The sequence below is a fragment of the Linepithema humile genome, chromosome 1, assembly GCF_040581485.1.
Source record: "Linepithema humile isolate Giens D197 chromosome 1, Lhum_UNIL_v1.0, whole genome shotgun sequence".
NCBI lineage: Eukaryota > Metazoa > Arthropoda > Insecta > Hymenoptera > Formicidae > Linepithema > Linepithema humile.
The window spans coordinates 7264406-7282889 of record NC_090128.1 but is presented as its reverse complement, the minus strand read 5'-3'; the positions used below and the strand labels follow the sequence as shown (position 1 = coordinate 7282889).

The window sequence follows — 18484 nt, the reverse complement described above, 5'->3', positions numbered from 1 at the left end:
AGCCGCTGCCTCCGGGGTGACTGTATTTAACGGTTCGGGAACTCGAGGGTGGCCGTCGATTTGTGGACAATTAGGGACGATTTCGTGGCATCGGGGGTAGGCGAGTTGCATAACCCCCGATCGATCATCAGCTTTTCCTCGTCCGCGATAAGACGCGATAAGTACTGTGTTCGATAAAATGTTTGATCTGCAGAATCTCCAAACTTTAAGATCTGAATTTTTCAGAAGATTTTGGTCTGCTCGTAAAGAAACACTCGAATAAACATATTTTCTCTACTTCTCATTCCCTCACAGAACTGAGGGGAAACTTGAATTCTCTATTTTTATTTTTATCTCAAAAATATTTACAGGAAGACAGAGAGAAGGAATATTTAATAAACTTTCCCGAAAAGAGAAAGAGACGCCACATGGAATTTGAATCGAAATGAAAAACTTCCAGTGATTCTGGGACACCGTATTTCGTATGAGAAGCAAATTCGACCGGCAACGTTCGTAGACAGGAAATAATAATGATAAAGACGATAATGCTAAAGAGGGATACTGGTATCAAAGCAGTTATTATCAGGTACATATATGCCCAGAAAGCAATGTAAGTTGATTTATGCAGTATTCGAGTGACCGAAAGCTTATCTAGGTTGACGCAGGTGTGTCGATACACCTGCTCTTATCGCTTGCGCACTCGATTAGGGCGATTTTTTCTAAGTTGATCTCAAACTAGCACGCGAGTAAATAATAATAATATCTAGCTTTCTATAAATCAATAAATATATCACACATTAATCTAAACAATACAATTCACAATTATTCTTTAATTTGTATAATTATGCAGCGCATAAAAAGTCCTAAAATAATGTTTCTTTTTAGTAGAAATCGAATTAAATATTTATTTCATTTTACCGTCATAGATGTTGCAAAACAAATGTTGCTTTACGATGATCTTAATGTTTATTATCTTGTAACAATTATGATTTATTAAAAAGGTAAAAAAATCTGCAAAAAATTACAATAGATTTTTAATCTAATTTAGATTTGTAATCCGTGATAACCGAAATATCGGTTACAACCGTCCGGAAAGAAACGGTTATTGAGAGGTGCGAAAGTTCAATGCTCCGCATTGAGCCTAATCTGCTCTAACGTCACGGTACGATGATCCCGTGAAAATTAGCAAACCATAGAATCCGGGCTCCCCCCCCCCCCCCCCGGGCGGCCGCGCATTAAGAGTACCCTCTCGTCGCGAGGGGTGCACTTGTGTTGATCTTCGCAGCTGGAGTGACACACAAATAAAGTATTAATTCTCGATTCTCGTGTCGCAATAATGGTACCCGACATCCGCGCGTTACAACGCGGAGATGTAACAGCGCTCGAATAGAGATATAATAACTTGGTCCCCCCGCAATGTTCTCTGCTCTTATGTATTCTTTTTTGAAATCATTTTTCGGCTATATAATTTAAATAATTTTACTTTATGTAGGAATTATTAAATACGTAAATATAATAGAATATCGGATACATTGTGTGTATAGAAATTATGGAAATTCATTTATTGTGTTGAAAAGTAATTTTATATGCAACCTCAAATTTCATCCAAAAAATTGAATATGTGCTAGAAGATGCTGGAAAATGTCAATTATAATATTGATTAATCAATCGACAAAATTAAATTGCAATTTAAAACATTACCTCTATGCAAATAATAGTGTTTCTCTGCAATAAATATAAATGACAAATGTCTACTATTAAACTATTGTGTTTAGAATATTTTTTTATTAAATGCACAATATTTGCTTTAACAGTGTTGAAGATAATTTGATATGCAACAGAAACGCATAATCTTTCATAAAATTACTAATTAAAAACATTAAATAATTGAACGAAGCACGATTTACATTAATCACAATTGTTTCTTTTATATATTTTGTTCAAATAGTTGCCACGTATATTTGCAAATTATATATTATAGGAGGTAGAAGTTGTTAAATGCACTTTTATCCGCACAAATGAACTCAAGTGATGCAAAGTTGAGTCAAAGAGAGCATCTATCCACCCTTCACCACTGCCTCGGGGGGTGAAATTGGGGCACGCAAATACCTAGGCAGCTGTACCCTTCAAGTGGTTGCTACATGTCCATCCCGAAATGTCCCTCCCTTTCGAAGTCTCTCGTGCTCGCTTTCGCGCTGACATCGTTTACAGTCTTCTGCGAACTTTATTATATTCCAATTATCTCTCGGATTTAAGCCCGACCCGACAAACGATACGCTTTTGAAGAGAAGAAGATACAATCGACAAGACAGTAATATTAGACAGCAGAAAAATAGAAGTAATAAAAGTAAAATAGGAGGGAACTGTAGTAAATGCTTTTTATAAGAGATTAATTTATATAAAAAATATTTATATAAACTTTTCAGAAACCAAATTCAACTGATCAATGCTATTTTTTTGCAAATTTTTAAATTTTAGTAGCAAAACACATTATTAATTCGAATGTTTATCAATTTTTTTATTTTTTCTATTATGACGTTAATTAGTTTGGTTTCTAAAAGGTTCATATATAATAATAAGAAAATGTACGAATATTGAAGTGCTTTGGAAATCAAATTAATGATAAAATTATAGTGCGTTGAGAATGCTTGTTAGATTATAAAAGTTGAAAGTAGCGGTTTCTCTGTATTATTAAAATTTATCAATAACTCTCAATATTCTATAATTAGAGATAACTAATCTGATCTCTGCGCATTCGATACAATTCTTGAATATAATACAATTGAATATGATACAATAATTGAAGGACAAAAGTTTCGCGATCCTTCTCGAAACTGATAAAATCACATCGAGCGTAAATCCAGCTTCACCCCGATAAGTATCTAAAATCTGCCGTTAAATCCGGCGTGAAAATTCGCAGTATGCAATCTTCTCAATGAAATCCTATTAGTTCATATTTTACATTGGAGAGTACCACGACAGGCGCTTAATGCCATAACAATGAGTCCTCTGCTAAAAACGATCTGCAGGGGAGAATATCTGCGCGTATATATATGTTTGTATCCAGTTACTATTAAAATGTTTATAAAAATTTTTATGGAAATTGTTTTTACCGTCTTGATAAAAATCTCATAAAAATAAATAAATCTGATAGTTAAATGAATTTAGTTTCTATTCTTCGATTTACACAATTTAATGCAAAGATATAAAGATAGTGACTTGTTAATGAATTAATTATGATGTAGATAAAAAAGATTATGCATTTTAATATAATTTCTTTTTGTCAGTAATCACATTTATACATGTATTATTTGTAACAGCATAATCGAATTAAATAATTATTTAAAATATCTTGAGTTCCATAAATATAAAAGATTATTAAAACAAGGAATTGTTAAAAACAGAGAAACTTGCATACTTATTTGGCTTTATAAATGCTAAGAATTTATACCTAGTTCATATATTAATATAATATCTTAATTATTGTATTCTGTAATTATGTAGTCTGTAAATTCGCTTTTTAATTGAAAAAGACAGGCGATTGCGACTTCCTCTCTTTGTTATTGCAAGAAGTACGTCTTCGGCATTATCTGCGGTACACAGACTGCTCACATGCTTTCGTATAATATTGATTCGCCAGAGACGAGGTCGCAGGTGAGACTTCCCACGATCGTTGGCCACACAGGGAAAGAGAAAGAGACAGGGAGGTAAATGAGAGAGGAAAAAAGAGAAAGAGAGAGAAATACCGCGGAATTGTCCGCGCAGTCTTCAGATTGTTGTGTTCATGTGCAAATCTAGGAAGCCTTATACTTCTCTCAACAGAAAAATAATTCTATAAACTAAGATCAAAGCGCATTGCCGGTACAACTGCGCGTTATTTTACAGTTTATTTATTTTTTTTTATTATTCTACATATTAATTGTAAAATTATCAAAATAAAATCAGTAGTTTGGTATATTTTAAACTTTATCACACACACATAATCATAATGTAAAAATTAAATATTTTGTAAACGATTGTCATACTTAAATATTTTTATATCCAGAATAGTGGAACTCAATGGCCAACAGTTTATTAGGATATAGTTTGTTCCTCGTGTCAAAATACACGCTTCTAGATACTCGGTTTTTTAACCGGAAGTTTCGATGTCTAATCGTGTCCTTGAAAAATTGGAGGATGCGATTAGGCGTTCTTCGATATTCTAGCCAAAAAAACGTTTAATCGCGTTGTTGAAAAATTTCGACACGATTAGGCGTTCCAATTTTGCATGAACGCAATTAGGCGTTCTTTGGATATTGAGAATGTTGAAGAACGCCTAATCGCATCCTCCAATTTTTTGGGGGTGGTCAAAACTAATGGTCACCGAGCTCTATGAAATCGTTGAGCGAGAGAGTCAAAGATATTTTTTAAATTAACAGATATGGAATAAAAGAAGATACTCATATAAAATACTCGTAGGAAAGTGACAATTTATTTGGTAAAAGTGATTATTACATAAAATTTAACGCATCGTTCTTAGACAAGATCTTATCTACGAAAGTAAATGCGCTCGATCGCTACATTGATGACCGTCGATTTGATGAATTTTGTATACAACCGATCTTTTCCACATCGTTTGGAGAAGATCTTGAACAAAGATTACCTAATTAATATGTTCGATCGCGAGAACTCAATTCTCGGATGATTAGGAACACAATTATTTTCTTTGTACCTCCGATACTTGATGAGGTTGAACACAGAAACGCAGAAAGAACGAGTGATTTTTTTTTCTTACTATCTAATAAAAATGACATAAGCGACATAATGATAAGTAATTCACCGAAAAGAAAATAATCGATGATTACAATGGAAAAAAGGAAAAAAAAAGAAAAAAAATATATCACCGAATCACATACATGTAATGATTTCTATCCGTGTCAATGTGTGACTAAATAGATGTGCCAATAGCATTTTCTTATTTCACAATATCGTCAGGTTTTCTCTAAGTTCTACGCGTACACTTCGACAAAAGCCAGCTAAAGAATCGAGAAGTTTAATCATTCGATTGAAAAAATTTGGCACGATCAACTGTGAAAAAATATCATCGTACTGCTCTGTAACTTCGACGTTTTTCTTTCTCTGTCTCTGCTAGGATATCGTACAACTGTTATTTCTCGCAGTTTAATTTCAGTAATCGCCTCGCGCGCATATCGTACATAATATCGCTTAACAATATATCGACTATACTGATAATGCATAAAATACTCTTCAGTAGTACAAACGCGATGTCATGTCTCAAGATAACGTATTTTTTTGTCTTTTCTTTTTTCTTTTTAGAAATCCTAGCGAACTTTCGACAAGGTCGTCAATCATGAAATTCACCAAATCAGTACGAACAATAGGCAGCTTGGAGTTCGATACCTTTCATCATACATTCTTGAAAAATTATGAACATCGAATATCTTTTCAATATATTGTTTCGATATGAACCAAATATTCATTTAATAAAAATTTTTAATATGTGTGTTAGTAAAGATAATAAAAGAACATAATGTAATCAATTAAAAATTTAAAAGATTATAATTTTTTTCATTTGTTGAATCCGCATAAGTATTTATTATTTCATAATCATGATTCAATCGGTATTAAATTCGATAAAGACAATAAAGTGGCAAAAAGTATAATTTATAATTTTCAAGAATGCACGATAATTCGATAACTGTATTACACATCATGTCGTACTCCCGCAGCACAATCGACGTCCACAAGGAAAACTCGGCAGAATTTTGCGTAGTAAACTGATTCTCCCTGAGTGGTGATAAACTATTCTGTAGGTTTGGTGTTTTCATGTCTACTTCCCATACCACGCTATCTCATCTTACCGTCGAATATACAATGTTACTTTTATCATACAAGTTAAATCTAGATTCCTACTTAGAGTTTTCTCTGTCACTTAAAAATCCCGTCTCTAATTTCTAATTGGACTTACTAATTTAGTCGAGAGTACAATCGATTTCCTTATTTTAGTCTCATTATCCCTTAACCACCCCTAATGTGCTCGGGCTGATACGAGTTAACATTTTAAATTACATTACATCTAGCGTTTGGTAAAAGAGAAAGGAAAAAAATGATACTTTGATTTCGAACACATCGCATTACAATAATGATAAAGAACACAATGCGGTAAAAATGTCAGTCGATCCCTAACGCTTCGAAATTTTCACGCTACTTCTCTGTGCTCGATAAATAATACGTCATGATCACTAAAAAGGTGGTTCAGGGAAAATTTCAGTTTTGTACGACGAATTCGAACATACAATGCCGGTTTTACAATCAGTTCGCTCCTAGGCAATATTTCGGTGTTGTGCAAATTATTTTCGTGGCAAACCCAATCTAGCTTTAAAATTCAAAGAAAGCACGCATCAGCAACTAATTATTTTATTTAAAACACTAATAAACTCTTTACGTTTATTTAAATATTTGTAATTAAATTTGTAAAAACTGTTTGATCAATTCCCACATAAAGAAAAGACTTGTTTCATTTCGCAATTGTTTAAGAAAGTTTTGTACCGTACAATCGTAGCGAAAAGTTGCTGAAATTTGAATTTGACGAATATACGCTCTTCTCATATAGTTTGAGTAATAAAGATTGCACAGAATTTTATCATTTATTCATAAGTAGAGTGCAGAAATGTACTTTTGAATTTCTGTTGTTTTTTTTCTCAGAATTTCCGAATTTTCTGAATTATACTTGACTTATCGATGGAAAGGAAAAATAGTGACCAAAAAAGTGTATGAAAAGAAACTTCTTCAACAACAAAAAAATGGTTTCTATTCATTTTAGCCACTTAAATCAACACGGTTGCACGTTTTCCATAAAGTCACGGGTAAATTCGTTGCAAATTAAAATCCTTATAACTTTTGATTGCTTCAGTGAATCGACTCCGGATTTTGTCACAAGTCTCCGAACATATGTAAGAACAATCTGTAAAATTTTTGTTAAATTCCTAATATTTCAAAAATAGGTACTAAACATCCTCAAATCGTTCATTGTTTTTAGCGACGGATAGGCGCTCCCGTCCCTAGGCAATTGCCTATGATGCCTAGTAGTAAAACCGGCACTGCGAACATACGTATGCATATCAAATTACACAGTTCATTCGTTTCACTAGTTTTGCGAGGCTGAGAAATTTCGTACTATGCTCATGACCACACAGTGCAAAAATAAAACGATAGCGGATAACGCATGAATGTACTTCTTCACTTTCATTCGATGTCTACGAATACTATGCCTTTTTCCGACTTCGCGATTAACATTAACGAAGAGACGTTTCCGGTGAATTATACGTTTCGGCCAATTGCACGTTTGGGACACTTGTCCGTTTTTTCACAATTTTTCGTAACACATCGCGTATGATTTTATAGTTTTTCTTTTTAGCAAATCTCTTTGTCGACTTACAAACGAGCTACTTCGCATTACATACCGTAGCCTTTGAGCGGAATACCCTATTTTCTTATTTATCAAAATCTTATTTTCTAAAATGTTCTAACTGTCTAACATTTTTTGATTTTGCGGTTTGCACACGGCGTCGCTCGCTCTCGGAAATCATAGAGACGGTGAAGTGAAAAAAGAATTTAACGCTATTTTCACAAAATGCAGCAAACGGATTAACTTCAATTCCGATATACAAGCATCCAATATACATCATTCTTAAGCAGTGTAGTTCCGCCTTTATATGATCGTGTGTTCCTATACTTTACAGAATTACTCGCGTATCGCGATCAATACATACACATATACATGTATAATATGTATCGCAAGTATTCACAAGTTTTTAAATATTCGCATTAAGATTTGTGCCGTGGTTCGGTCTTGATTTTGTGTTACGCAATGTCCCGTTATTATACTTTTAAATAATATTACCAACAGCGCGAGATGATATCTCAGATAATCAAATCATAACTCTTCTTTGTTGCAAATAAAATTCATTGTCCAAAGCACATGTGTAAATAGAAGCCATTCAAAATATTACATATTATAATTGCTTTCATGATTGACCCTGTTTCACATACAAATTGACATACAGAATTAATCCAAGTTTGTCATAAATTTTACTTTTACATGTAAATTTTATTTCATGTGCATTGTAACAATTAAACTTTATGTTCAATATATACTGATGTACTGATAACTTGATAATACTTGCGCCCTAATCATTTTGCCACAATTTTTTACCTTTTTTTTAAAATTTTTATATAACAATATATTGCAAAACAATAGAGAAACATAATATATAAACATATAAAAGTAAACTAATAAAGTTTGTAGTTTTATGTAAAACGGTTATTTTTTTTTACTTTTCACAAATTTTATCAAAATATTTATTAAATTGTATTTATTTAAATGTAATTATTTTATTATAGAAATATATAAAGATATTACTTGATGAAACATTTTTGTCCATTGTCAATTGTACATATAATATGCACTTGTGCAATTTAAAAAAATGTGATTTTTTTTTCATCAAAATGAACAGAGCGCCTCAGTCATTTCCATATTCAAGAACTTTCAAAATAATACTACACTGACCACAAAAATTTATACAACAAACAGCCCGCCGCCGTGACAATGATCAAAGAAAAGAGATAAGTACAGTAGAGACGTGCTATTTCTTTCGAATAATCTAAGAGTGCGAAAAGTGACGAGTACTCGTTAATACTCGTGTTTTTCCCACTTCTATGAAATAGAATACCTCTTATATATCTTCATTAAATGTTTTATTGCCAATCGCCATAAACGCGAGCAATCTGTTGTATATATTAATGACCGATCATCATAAGTTCATACGTCATCAACATTAACATGCAATCAGATAATTAATACAGAATATAATAATTATCTTCGGAATATTATGTCTCTAATAGTGCAGATCAAACAATGGCACAATATCCTTTTATACGCATCCCTTGACAATCTATGTAGCGATGATAATGACAAAGTATCGATGAAATCTATCAAATTAAAAAGGATCGAATGAAGGAAGAGAGATAAAATTGAACGGAACGATCATGCGTTCGCTAGAAAACCATCAAATTGCGATCAACCTACTTCACAGCTCTTGTTGGCAAAAGGCAGTGCTCGTCTTGTACATACATATTTGGATTTCTCCGTTTTTTTTCTTTTTTTATGTATAAGAGTAGAATATACATTAAATTAGCTTTGAAATAGGTTGCATTCAATATCATTATTATTGTATAATACATATGCTGCGACACATTTCAATGGTGGTACGCTAAAGAAATAAAAAAGCTGTACATCGCTTTACAGCGTATCGACTTTACAATTTTTATAAACGTCCGTAAACGTTGCAATTCCCATAAAACGTCCCTATACTGCTACATGAATAAGACGAATCCTCAAACAAATGTGTCAAAATCAATAATTTGGTTTACTTTTTCCATCTCATCTTGAAAAAAGTTATATTTTCCTCATTTTACTATTTTAATTTCGCATATCCTTTTGTCGTATCACCAGAAATATACGCAGTTACCCTCAATGTACACCTACTGTATTATTGCTATTTAGCGCGATAGGTTAACTTACAATCTAAGATTTGTACATCTGTGGATTTGCTGTTTATATATGGATGCCTATAAAGAGAGATAAAGAGTATGTCTCAAACGTACCAAACATGCGAATCAAGAATAAAAATTCCATTGAATAAAGTTTACATATCATAAAGCTTTAGTGATAAAAATCAATTTTAATAAATGTTGCGATAAATTATTTTTAGTGTCCGGGAAACTAGGTGAGACAAATCTTCCTAACTGCTTCTTCGTTTTAATTTTTGTTTTATACATCACTACACGTTCTAATTTTAATTGAGCCTCCAGTTTATTGTTACAGTTGCAATGTACATGTAACTCGTATAAAAGTACAAGATATCAAAACGCAATAAAATGATAAAAGAACGATAGTAAATATCTAATTTAACGCGTACGCAAACATGTCGATTTTCGAGATCCGTGATAAAATCGTTTCCGTATACATGCAAAATAATCAGCCTTTCACAGCGTATGATTGATGTGCAATAATGTGAAGTAGTGATGAGCGGTATTTTCATACCTGTTATTTTATAACTGTTATCGAAAGGTCACTGTTGTTACTGGTTATCAATTTTCTCTAATACCAGTTATTTTATAACTTTGTACGTATTTTATTCGTCGTTTCGAAGCGTAATCTAAAAGAATGTTTTTAGGAATTCCCTATCCGATAGCCAATCGGCACATTCAACAAATTTATGACAGACATAATGGTTTGTTAGCGTCGCATGTTCCAATATGCTCTGATCTATAGTTTATATATATATGCATTATAAAGAAACCAGCTAATTATGCTTTTAACATATAGAATGTAATAATGTGACGTCTTTTATATCAAAGATAATAAGTTAGTTTCTCTATGCATATGCATTATATTATTCTGCAAATTTATCTTAATAGATCGTATCAAATAACCGTTTAAATGATCAGTTATTTGTGAGTAACGATAACCGTCGTAACCGTTATAAAAAAATAACTATTTAGCTCATCACTAATGTGAAGATATTTTATGTGGAAAGATATAAATATATAAATCGAGATACATCTGTACATTGTAAGCTGCAATCGACATCACTAAAGTGATGTACGTTATCGAGTAAGAAAATGTTTGCCGATAAAGATGGCGTATAAAATGTACATCAGTCAATGTCTCGCGAAGAAGCGCAGTTAGGTCTCTCTTGTGATGAGATTGGGTCCTTTTTTTTTTTTATTTAACAATGCACGTGGCATCGTATGATGGCAATCTCATTTTAATAATTAAGATTCGCGATTGCCACACGAAGTTTCTATCTATCTTCAGCTGGGCTTGCCCGGTGGACCGTGGCTAGTCGGCGACGGTCCGTGCGAATGAAGATTGTGAACACCGCCTACTTGATTGCCAGTGAGGCTGGACATGGTGGGTTGATACATCGACGGCATGTAACTGCTCGACGACTGCGACGCCGATCTGACGAACGATATATTAAATGAAAAAAAATAACGAATCAAAGTGAGACGCGTGAGAAATATCGTTTACTCACCTCGGCACTCCACGTAGCGGATCCGGCGTGACGGACGAATTTCGCACCACTCCAGAAGTGTTTGCTGGTGCCGGCGATACTATGTTGCTAGATTGACCTTGAAGATATCCGCCTCCGGCTGGACTGTGTCTGGCAATTAATTCACAAAAATAAAAAAATAGAATCAAATAATATAATTGATATTAATTGTAATATCCGGTACAAGATAGATTTATTACCTTATTGTGGGACTCGGTTGCGGCGCGACCAATCCTCGATGTTGATACTGAGACAGAGAGGCTGCCGCGGGTGGAGAAGGATCCGGCGGCAAACCGTTTTCCAACGTCGTCGGGTGATTGCCAGAGCTGGAGTGAGGCATGTACGTGTTGTTCATCCGCGGCTCACGACTCACTCTAGGTACCGGGGCCGGCGCACCAGGCGGCACTTCCGAGATATTGGAATGAGGATTCACCGTTGGGTGGACATTATTCGCTGAATAACGACAGAAAAATATATTACTCTTTAGGAATAAAAAAGAATTTATAGAAAGTATAAAAAATGACTAAAATCTAACCTGGATGTGAACTAGGCTGAGTTGTCAACGGAATAGCGAGTCTAGCATTCACAGCCAATAAATGGTCTCTCCTCTGCAGGAGATTATTTACATGTTCCTCTAGCCTAAGGTTCTCAGCTCTCAACTGATGTAGGCAGGAAAGCAGGGATGCAACTGCAACAAATTTCGATAACGTTGCCGATTTAGTCTATCTAAGTGTACATCGGTCGTACGTTTATGTCAGAGGCCAAAGCACATACATCGAAAATAATAAATTTCAAAGTAAAAAATTGGTATCAAAGAGAAACAGTTTTATTACAGTGTAAAAATGTAAAGCCGCAGCATGCAGATTTCTATCCGACATTACTGTAAAATGGTAAAACTTTTTTTTTTTTATTATCAAACCCATGCGATTATAAGCATGTTTTTTCTTGCCGTACACTCACTGTCAAAGTGCTGGGCTTGCTCCATTAGAAATTGACTTCCCTGTTCCCACTGTCTCTCTAAAAGTTGATCCAGCGTCTGTGGGATGGCTCCTCCACCCAAAGCTCCGCTGGCACCGGCCGCACCAGGATTCGCACTACTGCTGCTCGTAGAGAAAACCGAGGAGAATGAAGTGGGCGGTGCACCACCCGGTTGGCTAGATCGTATCTATTTTATAAAAAATATATCAAATATAATAGGCAATTAACGAAATTTTACCAATTTAACCCTGAACTTTAATGAAGCAATTCGATTCACATCACGTACAGATGCAATTACTCGATTGTGCAGCTGCGGTCCGACTAAGTTCATATTGGAGTTACTTGCTTCTGTAAAAATGGAATGAGCCTCCAGTTCTTGCGAAAGCGTGTCCGACATCTTCTGCGCCATTGTAGAAGTAGGATTCAGCTGATTCCCCAGCATATGCGGCGCGCTGACACCATTTTGAAATCTAAACGAAAATATTTCATGCGTCACACTGCATTTATGCATATATCATAAAGATATGTCGTCATCGCACTCGCATGCAAATCTTACAATTTCACATTATTCTCCTCCTTTATCGTAGCAGATAGAGCGGTTGGTGTTGTCGACGCAGACGGCGTAGGTGTAGACGCAACAGTCTTTCTCTTTCGTTTCCCCGCAGTACTACTCATACTTTCCGATCCAGGGCTGCTAGGCGGTGACTCCTTGACAACGGGTCCCATAATGCCTGGGCCGCTGACGCTGCTAAAGTGTCCGGCCGTGACTGATGTGGGACCTTGAATTATTGACGGTATTGGAGCCACCGTGGCTGCTGGTGGAGGGGTTTGATGATTGTTTCTCGCGCCTCTCTTTGATGTTGACACTGCCGTACTAGATACAGAGGTTACAACTGAAGAAGCTATCGTCTGTGACAATGCCGATTGGCTGTTAGACGAGCCACGCTTTGGTTTGCGTTTTTCTTGCTTATCCGACGATTGGGATCTGAAAAATAACAGATCATTCAACTGTAGTAAAATAGAGTTACACCAACTTTCTCTTCAATGTCTTCTTTATTAATGTGGAACAATGCAAAATTAATCACTTTAGGAACATTTAGATATATATATATATACAGATACAAGATAATTAAAATTAATAATTAATAAATAGATAATGATAAATAAATAATGATAAATAGATAATGATTATGGCAATAATGACAAAAAATATTTTTACATTACTAGTATTAAAATCAGTAATTATATTAATAAAAAAAGAAATAAGTTTGAAACAAGTCATTATCTAATAGCACAAATAACAATTAAAAACAACGCACTCTCAGGATTGTTACAGCGGAACGTTATTTACAACGTCACGTTACACCTTTCCGTCGTTCATTGCCCTTGAGGCGCCTCGCCAAAGAAAAACCAGACATAACCTTAATCTCCCTTAATCGCCTCAACCCGCACGTAGAAATGAACGAAATCACGAGATCACTCGACACCCACGATGTTCCTTCTCCCCTTTGTGGTTCTACAATTAAATCGCGATACACGATTATTATACAATTGTCCCGTGGCTCAATTATTATGCAGCGAATGACCTCGAGTGAACTATTGTACTCAATACACAGGCTGACTACTGTTATGAACACACTTCTTCATGTTTTATCACACTAGGAACTCGCCGTTGCGCGATACACCAACGTTCACTTCCGATAGAAGTTCGAACGTCCAGTACTAGAATGCATGTATTGCAGCGGCCACGTCCCGATGCTTCACTCGTTACACTTCGCGACTTTGATCAGGCGAATATTAGATGAAAACAAACACCCACAAACACTTAACTCTAGAAAGAGGTTAGAACGAGCCACCTTGTTTACCACTCATGATCGCCATTTTGAATGCGACACGAACAACTCTTCAAGTTGTATAAGTCTCCAACTTTTTTTGGAGCAATTGCATTTCTATTAACTTGATGTGCACTTAATAGTATATTATTATCGTTTATGTGCTTTTGTGAAACTTTCTTTTGTAAATACATATCATTGGATACATTTTAATTTATAAATTTAATAAATTATTTTTATATTTTTTCTGTTTTTCACATTTATATTGTAATTTAATTAAACAATAATTTATGAAATATAATTTATCTGCTGCAAAGCTCTTGCCTTATGGCAAATTTACTCAGTAAAGTTTAAAAATATATATAACATATTACACCAATTATGTAAATTCATGTAATTATATTAAAATTAATTCATATACCAAATTTGCAATTTTATATTTGTACACACCTGTTGTCATTTTAAAGATAATTTTTTATTGCGAATAATCTTTCTTAACTAATTTAAGGACGTTTTTGTCGCAAAAACTTACCGAGATCGTTTCGCAGGCGTTCTCTCCGCGATGAACCTCTCGGTGTTCGACATCGCACTTAATCTTGGCTCAGTATTGGCGGCAGTGGTAATTATGCCCTGCTGTATTTGCTGATACAGCGTTGGTGCACTTGTCACCACGCTCTGAACTGTGCTAGGAAGCGAGGTGGCGGTCAGTGGCACGGACACGACGATGCTATTCGATGTAGTCGTCGGCGACTGAGTGACGACCGAAGATTGGGGTTGTGTCACTGTCATTATCACAGGTGTAGTGGTTGCTTCCGTGGCGACTGGCGTACTCGACGCCGACTGAATCGGACTGTCGACTTTCATCTGCAATCAGATTCGAAAAAAATAAAATATATTGAATCATAAGTTTGAAATCTAATCCAAGATTATTGATTTTATCAAGCCACATTTTATTTCTGCAATTTTGACAAACAATTAATCCACTTAGAACCGAATACTAAAATAAAAATTCAATAAATAATGCCCTAGAAAAAACAATCACATTCATATACTATATACATTAGATTTTTAAGAAGCTTGCTATGGTAAAATATATCAATGCTTACTTACGACAGAAGTTCACATATTAAAGTAATCAAAGTGATGTCTCGATATCTTATCTGTTATATTACTTTTTTATTTTCCTATCTCTTAGAGAAATATTTGATTTTGTGAAAATGACTGTTTTTGAGCATATTTGAAAATTAAATATAAAAATTAAATGTAAATATTTATCAGATTATTCTAGAGATATATTTGAGAAATACATAAAGATAAATTTTATTGATTCAAAGCAAACTATCCCTTGAAAATAATAACATATAAAAAGTCTTACCTTTTTCGACTTTTCCGGTTCCGTCGTTGTGCTTAAACTAGTAGCTTCTGTGATCGTCGGCTGCACACTGTTGCTCGAAACAGTTTGTTGCACCACGGAGCTAATGGTCATCACGACCGATCCACTGGCTTCCGAGCTAGCCGATTGATTCGAATTTTCATTTCCTACCGTCGGCGTGCGCGCTCCAGTCTTCCTCTTTTTACTGGTATGACTCGACGTCTTGTTAGAGGTCGACGAGTTGGACTTTCCTTGTCCTCCGATGTTCTTGTGCGCCGCATTGGAATTGCTACCGCTCGTCTTCATTGTGGGAGTAGTCGCTACTGTAGCGGCGGTGGTAACAGTGCTGTTGCCGTCGTGTCCAAAAACACTCTCCGACTGTGTGACAATAGTCTCAACAAAGTTAGAAGTCGTAAACTTGCTGGAACTCGTGGAATTATCTTTGGGTGTATTACGGCCGCTACTACCACTCTTGTCATCCACAATACCGTTTATTTCTAAACTGGGACTAGCATTGGATTTACTTTTAGAATTTGTTGTGGTCTTAGAACTCGAGCTCTTCCGCTTGCCGCTGGACGACTTTATCGGCGTTTCCGCCTCCTTCTCCGGCGACGAGTCCGAAGAACCGTTGTCAGCCGGTATCGGCTTATAAGGCGGTATTGTCTTTACATTACCACCCTTTTTCTGTAAATCAATCGCTTGTATCATTACCTAATAAATTCTGAAAGAACGAATAATACTAGAGCGTGGAAATTACTAACCAATTTTGAATAATGATGCTGGCAGTAGCCACAATATTTCACGTTATCCAGATAGTTTCCCGCTTCTTCACAGAGTAAGCCTAGAGCCTGTGCACAAGTGACATGAAATTGCTGCCTGCAGCCCGTCTTGTTGCACTGCATGCAAGCCCCAACGTTTGCTCTGCTGCCTCTACCTTGTTCCTCGCAAATGTAGCATGTCTGAAATTATTAAACTTTCTATGTAATACGAGATTAGGCATAAGCTTGAATTGCAGTTAAATGACAGTTTGTGACGTTGATAATGCACTTACCTTGCTAAATCTTTCTGAAGGAATGAGCTGCAATATAATTGGTTCCATTGTCGTCACGTTACCGAATCGAACTTCGGGAATATATAAAGCGCACACAACATGTGCCCATCCAGCCTGGTCAGTTCTTTTAAGAGCTCCATCCCGACTCGGACATAATTCACAACGCTGTTTGAAACCAAACATATATTAATATGAATGTTTACATTCTGTCATAACAAAGAAAGAAAAGGTTACTCAATGTCTAATTTACAATCAATGAAGACTATAACATATAACATTGAGTATGAAGAAACAATTCTATATACCACACGAGCACTGCGTTCTTGTGACTCGCATTTCCTGCAATACCATGGTCCCGTTGGTACAGTGACAATGCCATAGCACGCTACAAAATATTATTCGTTACATGTCATAGAGAAAATCAACAAAGGAGAAACTTCAGTCTAAAGATTCTGTAATAAAGAGTCGCTTCATTTGGATACATACCTTGGTGCACAGCAACAGTGCATCCTTGTCCATCGCAATACACCAGCGGATTCTCAGTCCAACCCCTCTCGTCAGAACACACGCAGCACCCTCCGAGCATCTCCTTCATGCTGTGCCCCAAGCAATTCGGAAGACGAGACTAGCATGAGGAGCTAGGCGACGAACCGCAGACTTCGGCTACGTGAGGCAAATTGGCTCGCATCGTGCGCGTAGCACGACCGCATCCTGGCGACGACGCGGCGTCTGTGGCAACAACACCACTCTCGTCAATGCTTTCTCTCCCGGTGGGGTGCCACCACCGCTGTGTGAACACACAGACCTCCTGCACAACTCGGACTATGTACGGCACGATTATGACGGGCACGCGGTACGCGCGCGTCGTCACGCATGCAATACAAGAAGGAGAGAGAGAAGGAACTTCTCTCGCGAGCGCGGATCACGCTGCCGCGTCTTCGCGCCGGTAATGGGATCGTCGCCGTACGACACTTCAGACTGCCGATGCCAATTAGGCGTACGCCTCGTAAACGCACGTGCAAAGATACGGACACACTCGGAACGTGTTCGGACGGTTTGTGTTATTTACGACGGCGCTCTATTTGTTTCGTTGGTCGGCCATCTTATTTTTGGTTGTCGCGCGCGAGTTGCGCACGCGTAACGCCGCCACGCTCGGCCGTAAGGTGCATCCAGATTGTGCGAATTGTATTCTTGGAACGCCGTTGCTCATTAGCGTATCCCATTTGCGCAATTCTTGCGTAAAAACATAGATACATTGAAGCGTCTTGATCAGTGAACAATTCTTGATATCCAGAAAACAATCATTATTGTTACGCATAATCTTGTCACAATTTCTATAATAATCGTTATTAATACTGTTTATTTTCGGGTTATTTTTAAATAGACGCATCATATCTAGATATTCGTGCATCATGACTTGAAATTGTATATGACAGATACACAGAAAATTAAATAAAAAAACAAATACATTTAATATTAAATTAATAAAAATATAGTTTTAGATTTATTAATTACATAAAATAATTATGCTAAAAAATATCTTTAAATATAATGCATTCGATGTGAAAATGTTTTCAAAAATAAAAAGTATTAATGATGCCTAATATACAGAATTAAAAGCAAGTGATAAAATATTTACAAAATAATTAAAATGTTCTTTCTTTTTCTTTTTGCACAGATATCTATCGTTTTAAGATACAATACTCGTAGTTTTTTCTTATTACTTCTTTTTTCCTCCAGCATTCAATTTTAGTTCATCAAAAATTTTTAAAATTTATCGTGATTCATTGATATTTCATGTTGCAAATATAAAGTATTCTCTCTTTCCGTGACCATGATATCGATCAATGCAACAAAAAGATATAATCTTCACTGATCTCTATCTAATAACGTTATATATAGAGATCAGTATATAATCTTTTGTTATTCAGTTCACGTTGTAACCAATAGAAAGATGCAGTGCATAGGAACATTTTATATCATAATATTCGTTAAAAGATCCAAATCCAGTAAACTTGGGAAAAACCCTGAAAGTGTATCATTAAAATATGAAATCCCGCAAATCTCTTAGAGACATGAAAGAATCCCCGATAATATCCTATAAATAAACAACGAGATAACGCAATTACACAAAAGTGTTGCAGTCGAGTGA

The 18484-nt window shown here is 35.6% G+C and overlaps 1 protein-coding gene across 3 annotated transcripts; it reads right to left on the bottom strand.

Moving 5' to 3' along the window:
• Positions 1-4428: 4428 nt before the first annotated feature.
• On the bottom strand, positions 4429-18202 carry LOC105679626 (protein AF-10-like). 3 transcript variants are annotated; one of them, XM_067361143.1, is made up of 13 exons: positions 16819-18202; positions 16638-16717; positions 16333-16497; positions 16043-16240; positions 15285-15965; positions 14442-14773; positions 12634-13062; positions 12364-12547; positions 12054-12264; positions 11635-11787; positions 11300-11552; positions 11082-11210; positions 4429-11008 (listed from the first exon to the last, which is right to left on the bottom strand). In XM_067361143.1, exons 1-13 carry the CDS (start codon positions 16925-16927, stop codon positions 10858-10860), a joined length of 3075 nt encoding a protein of 1024 aa, XP_067217244.1. In that variant the 5' UTR covers positions 16928-18202; the 3' UTR covers positions 4429-10857. The 3 variants fall into 3 exon arrangements, with proteins under 3 accessions (XP_067217244.1, XP_067217245.1, XP_067217246.1); XM_067361144.1 differs by having other exon boundaries at positions 12060-12264; XM_067361145.1 differs by having other exon boundaries at positions 12424-12547.
• Positions 18203-18484: the final 282 nt, after the last annotated feature.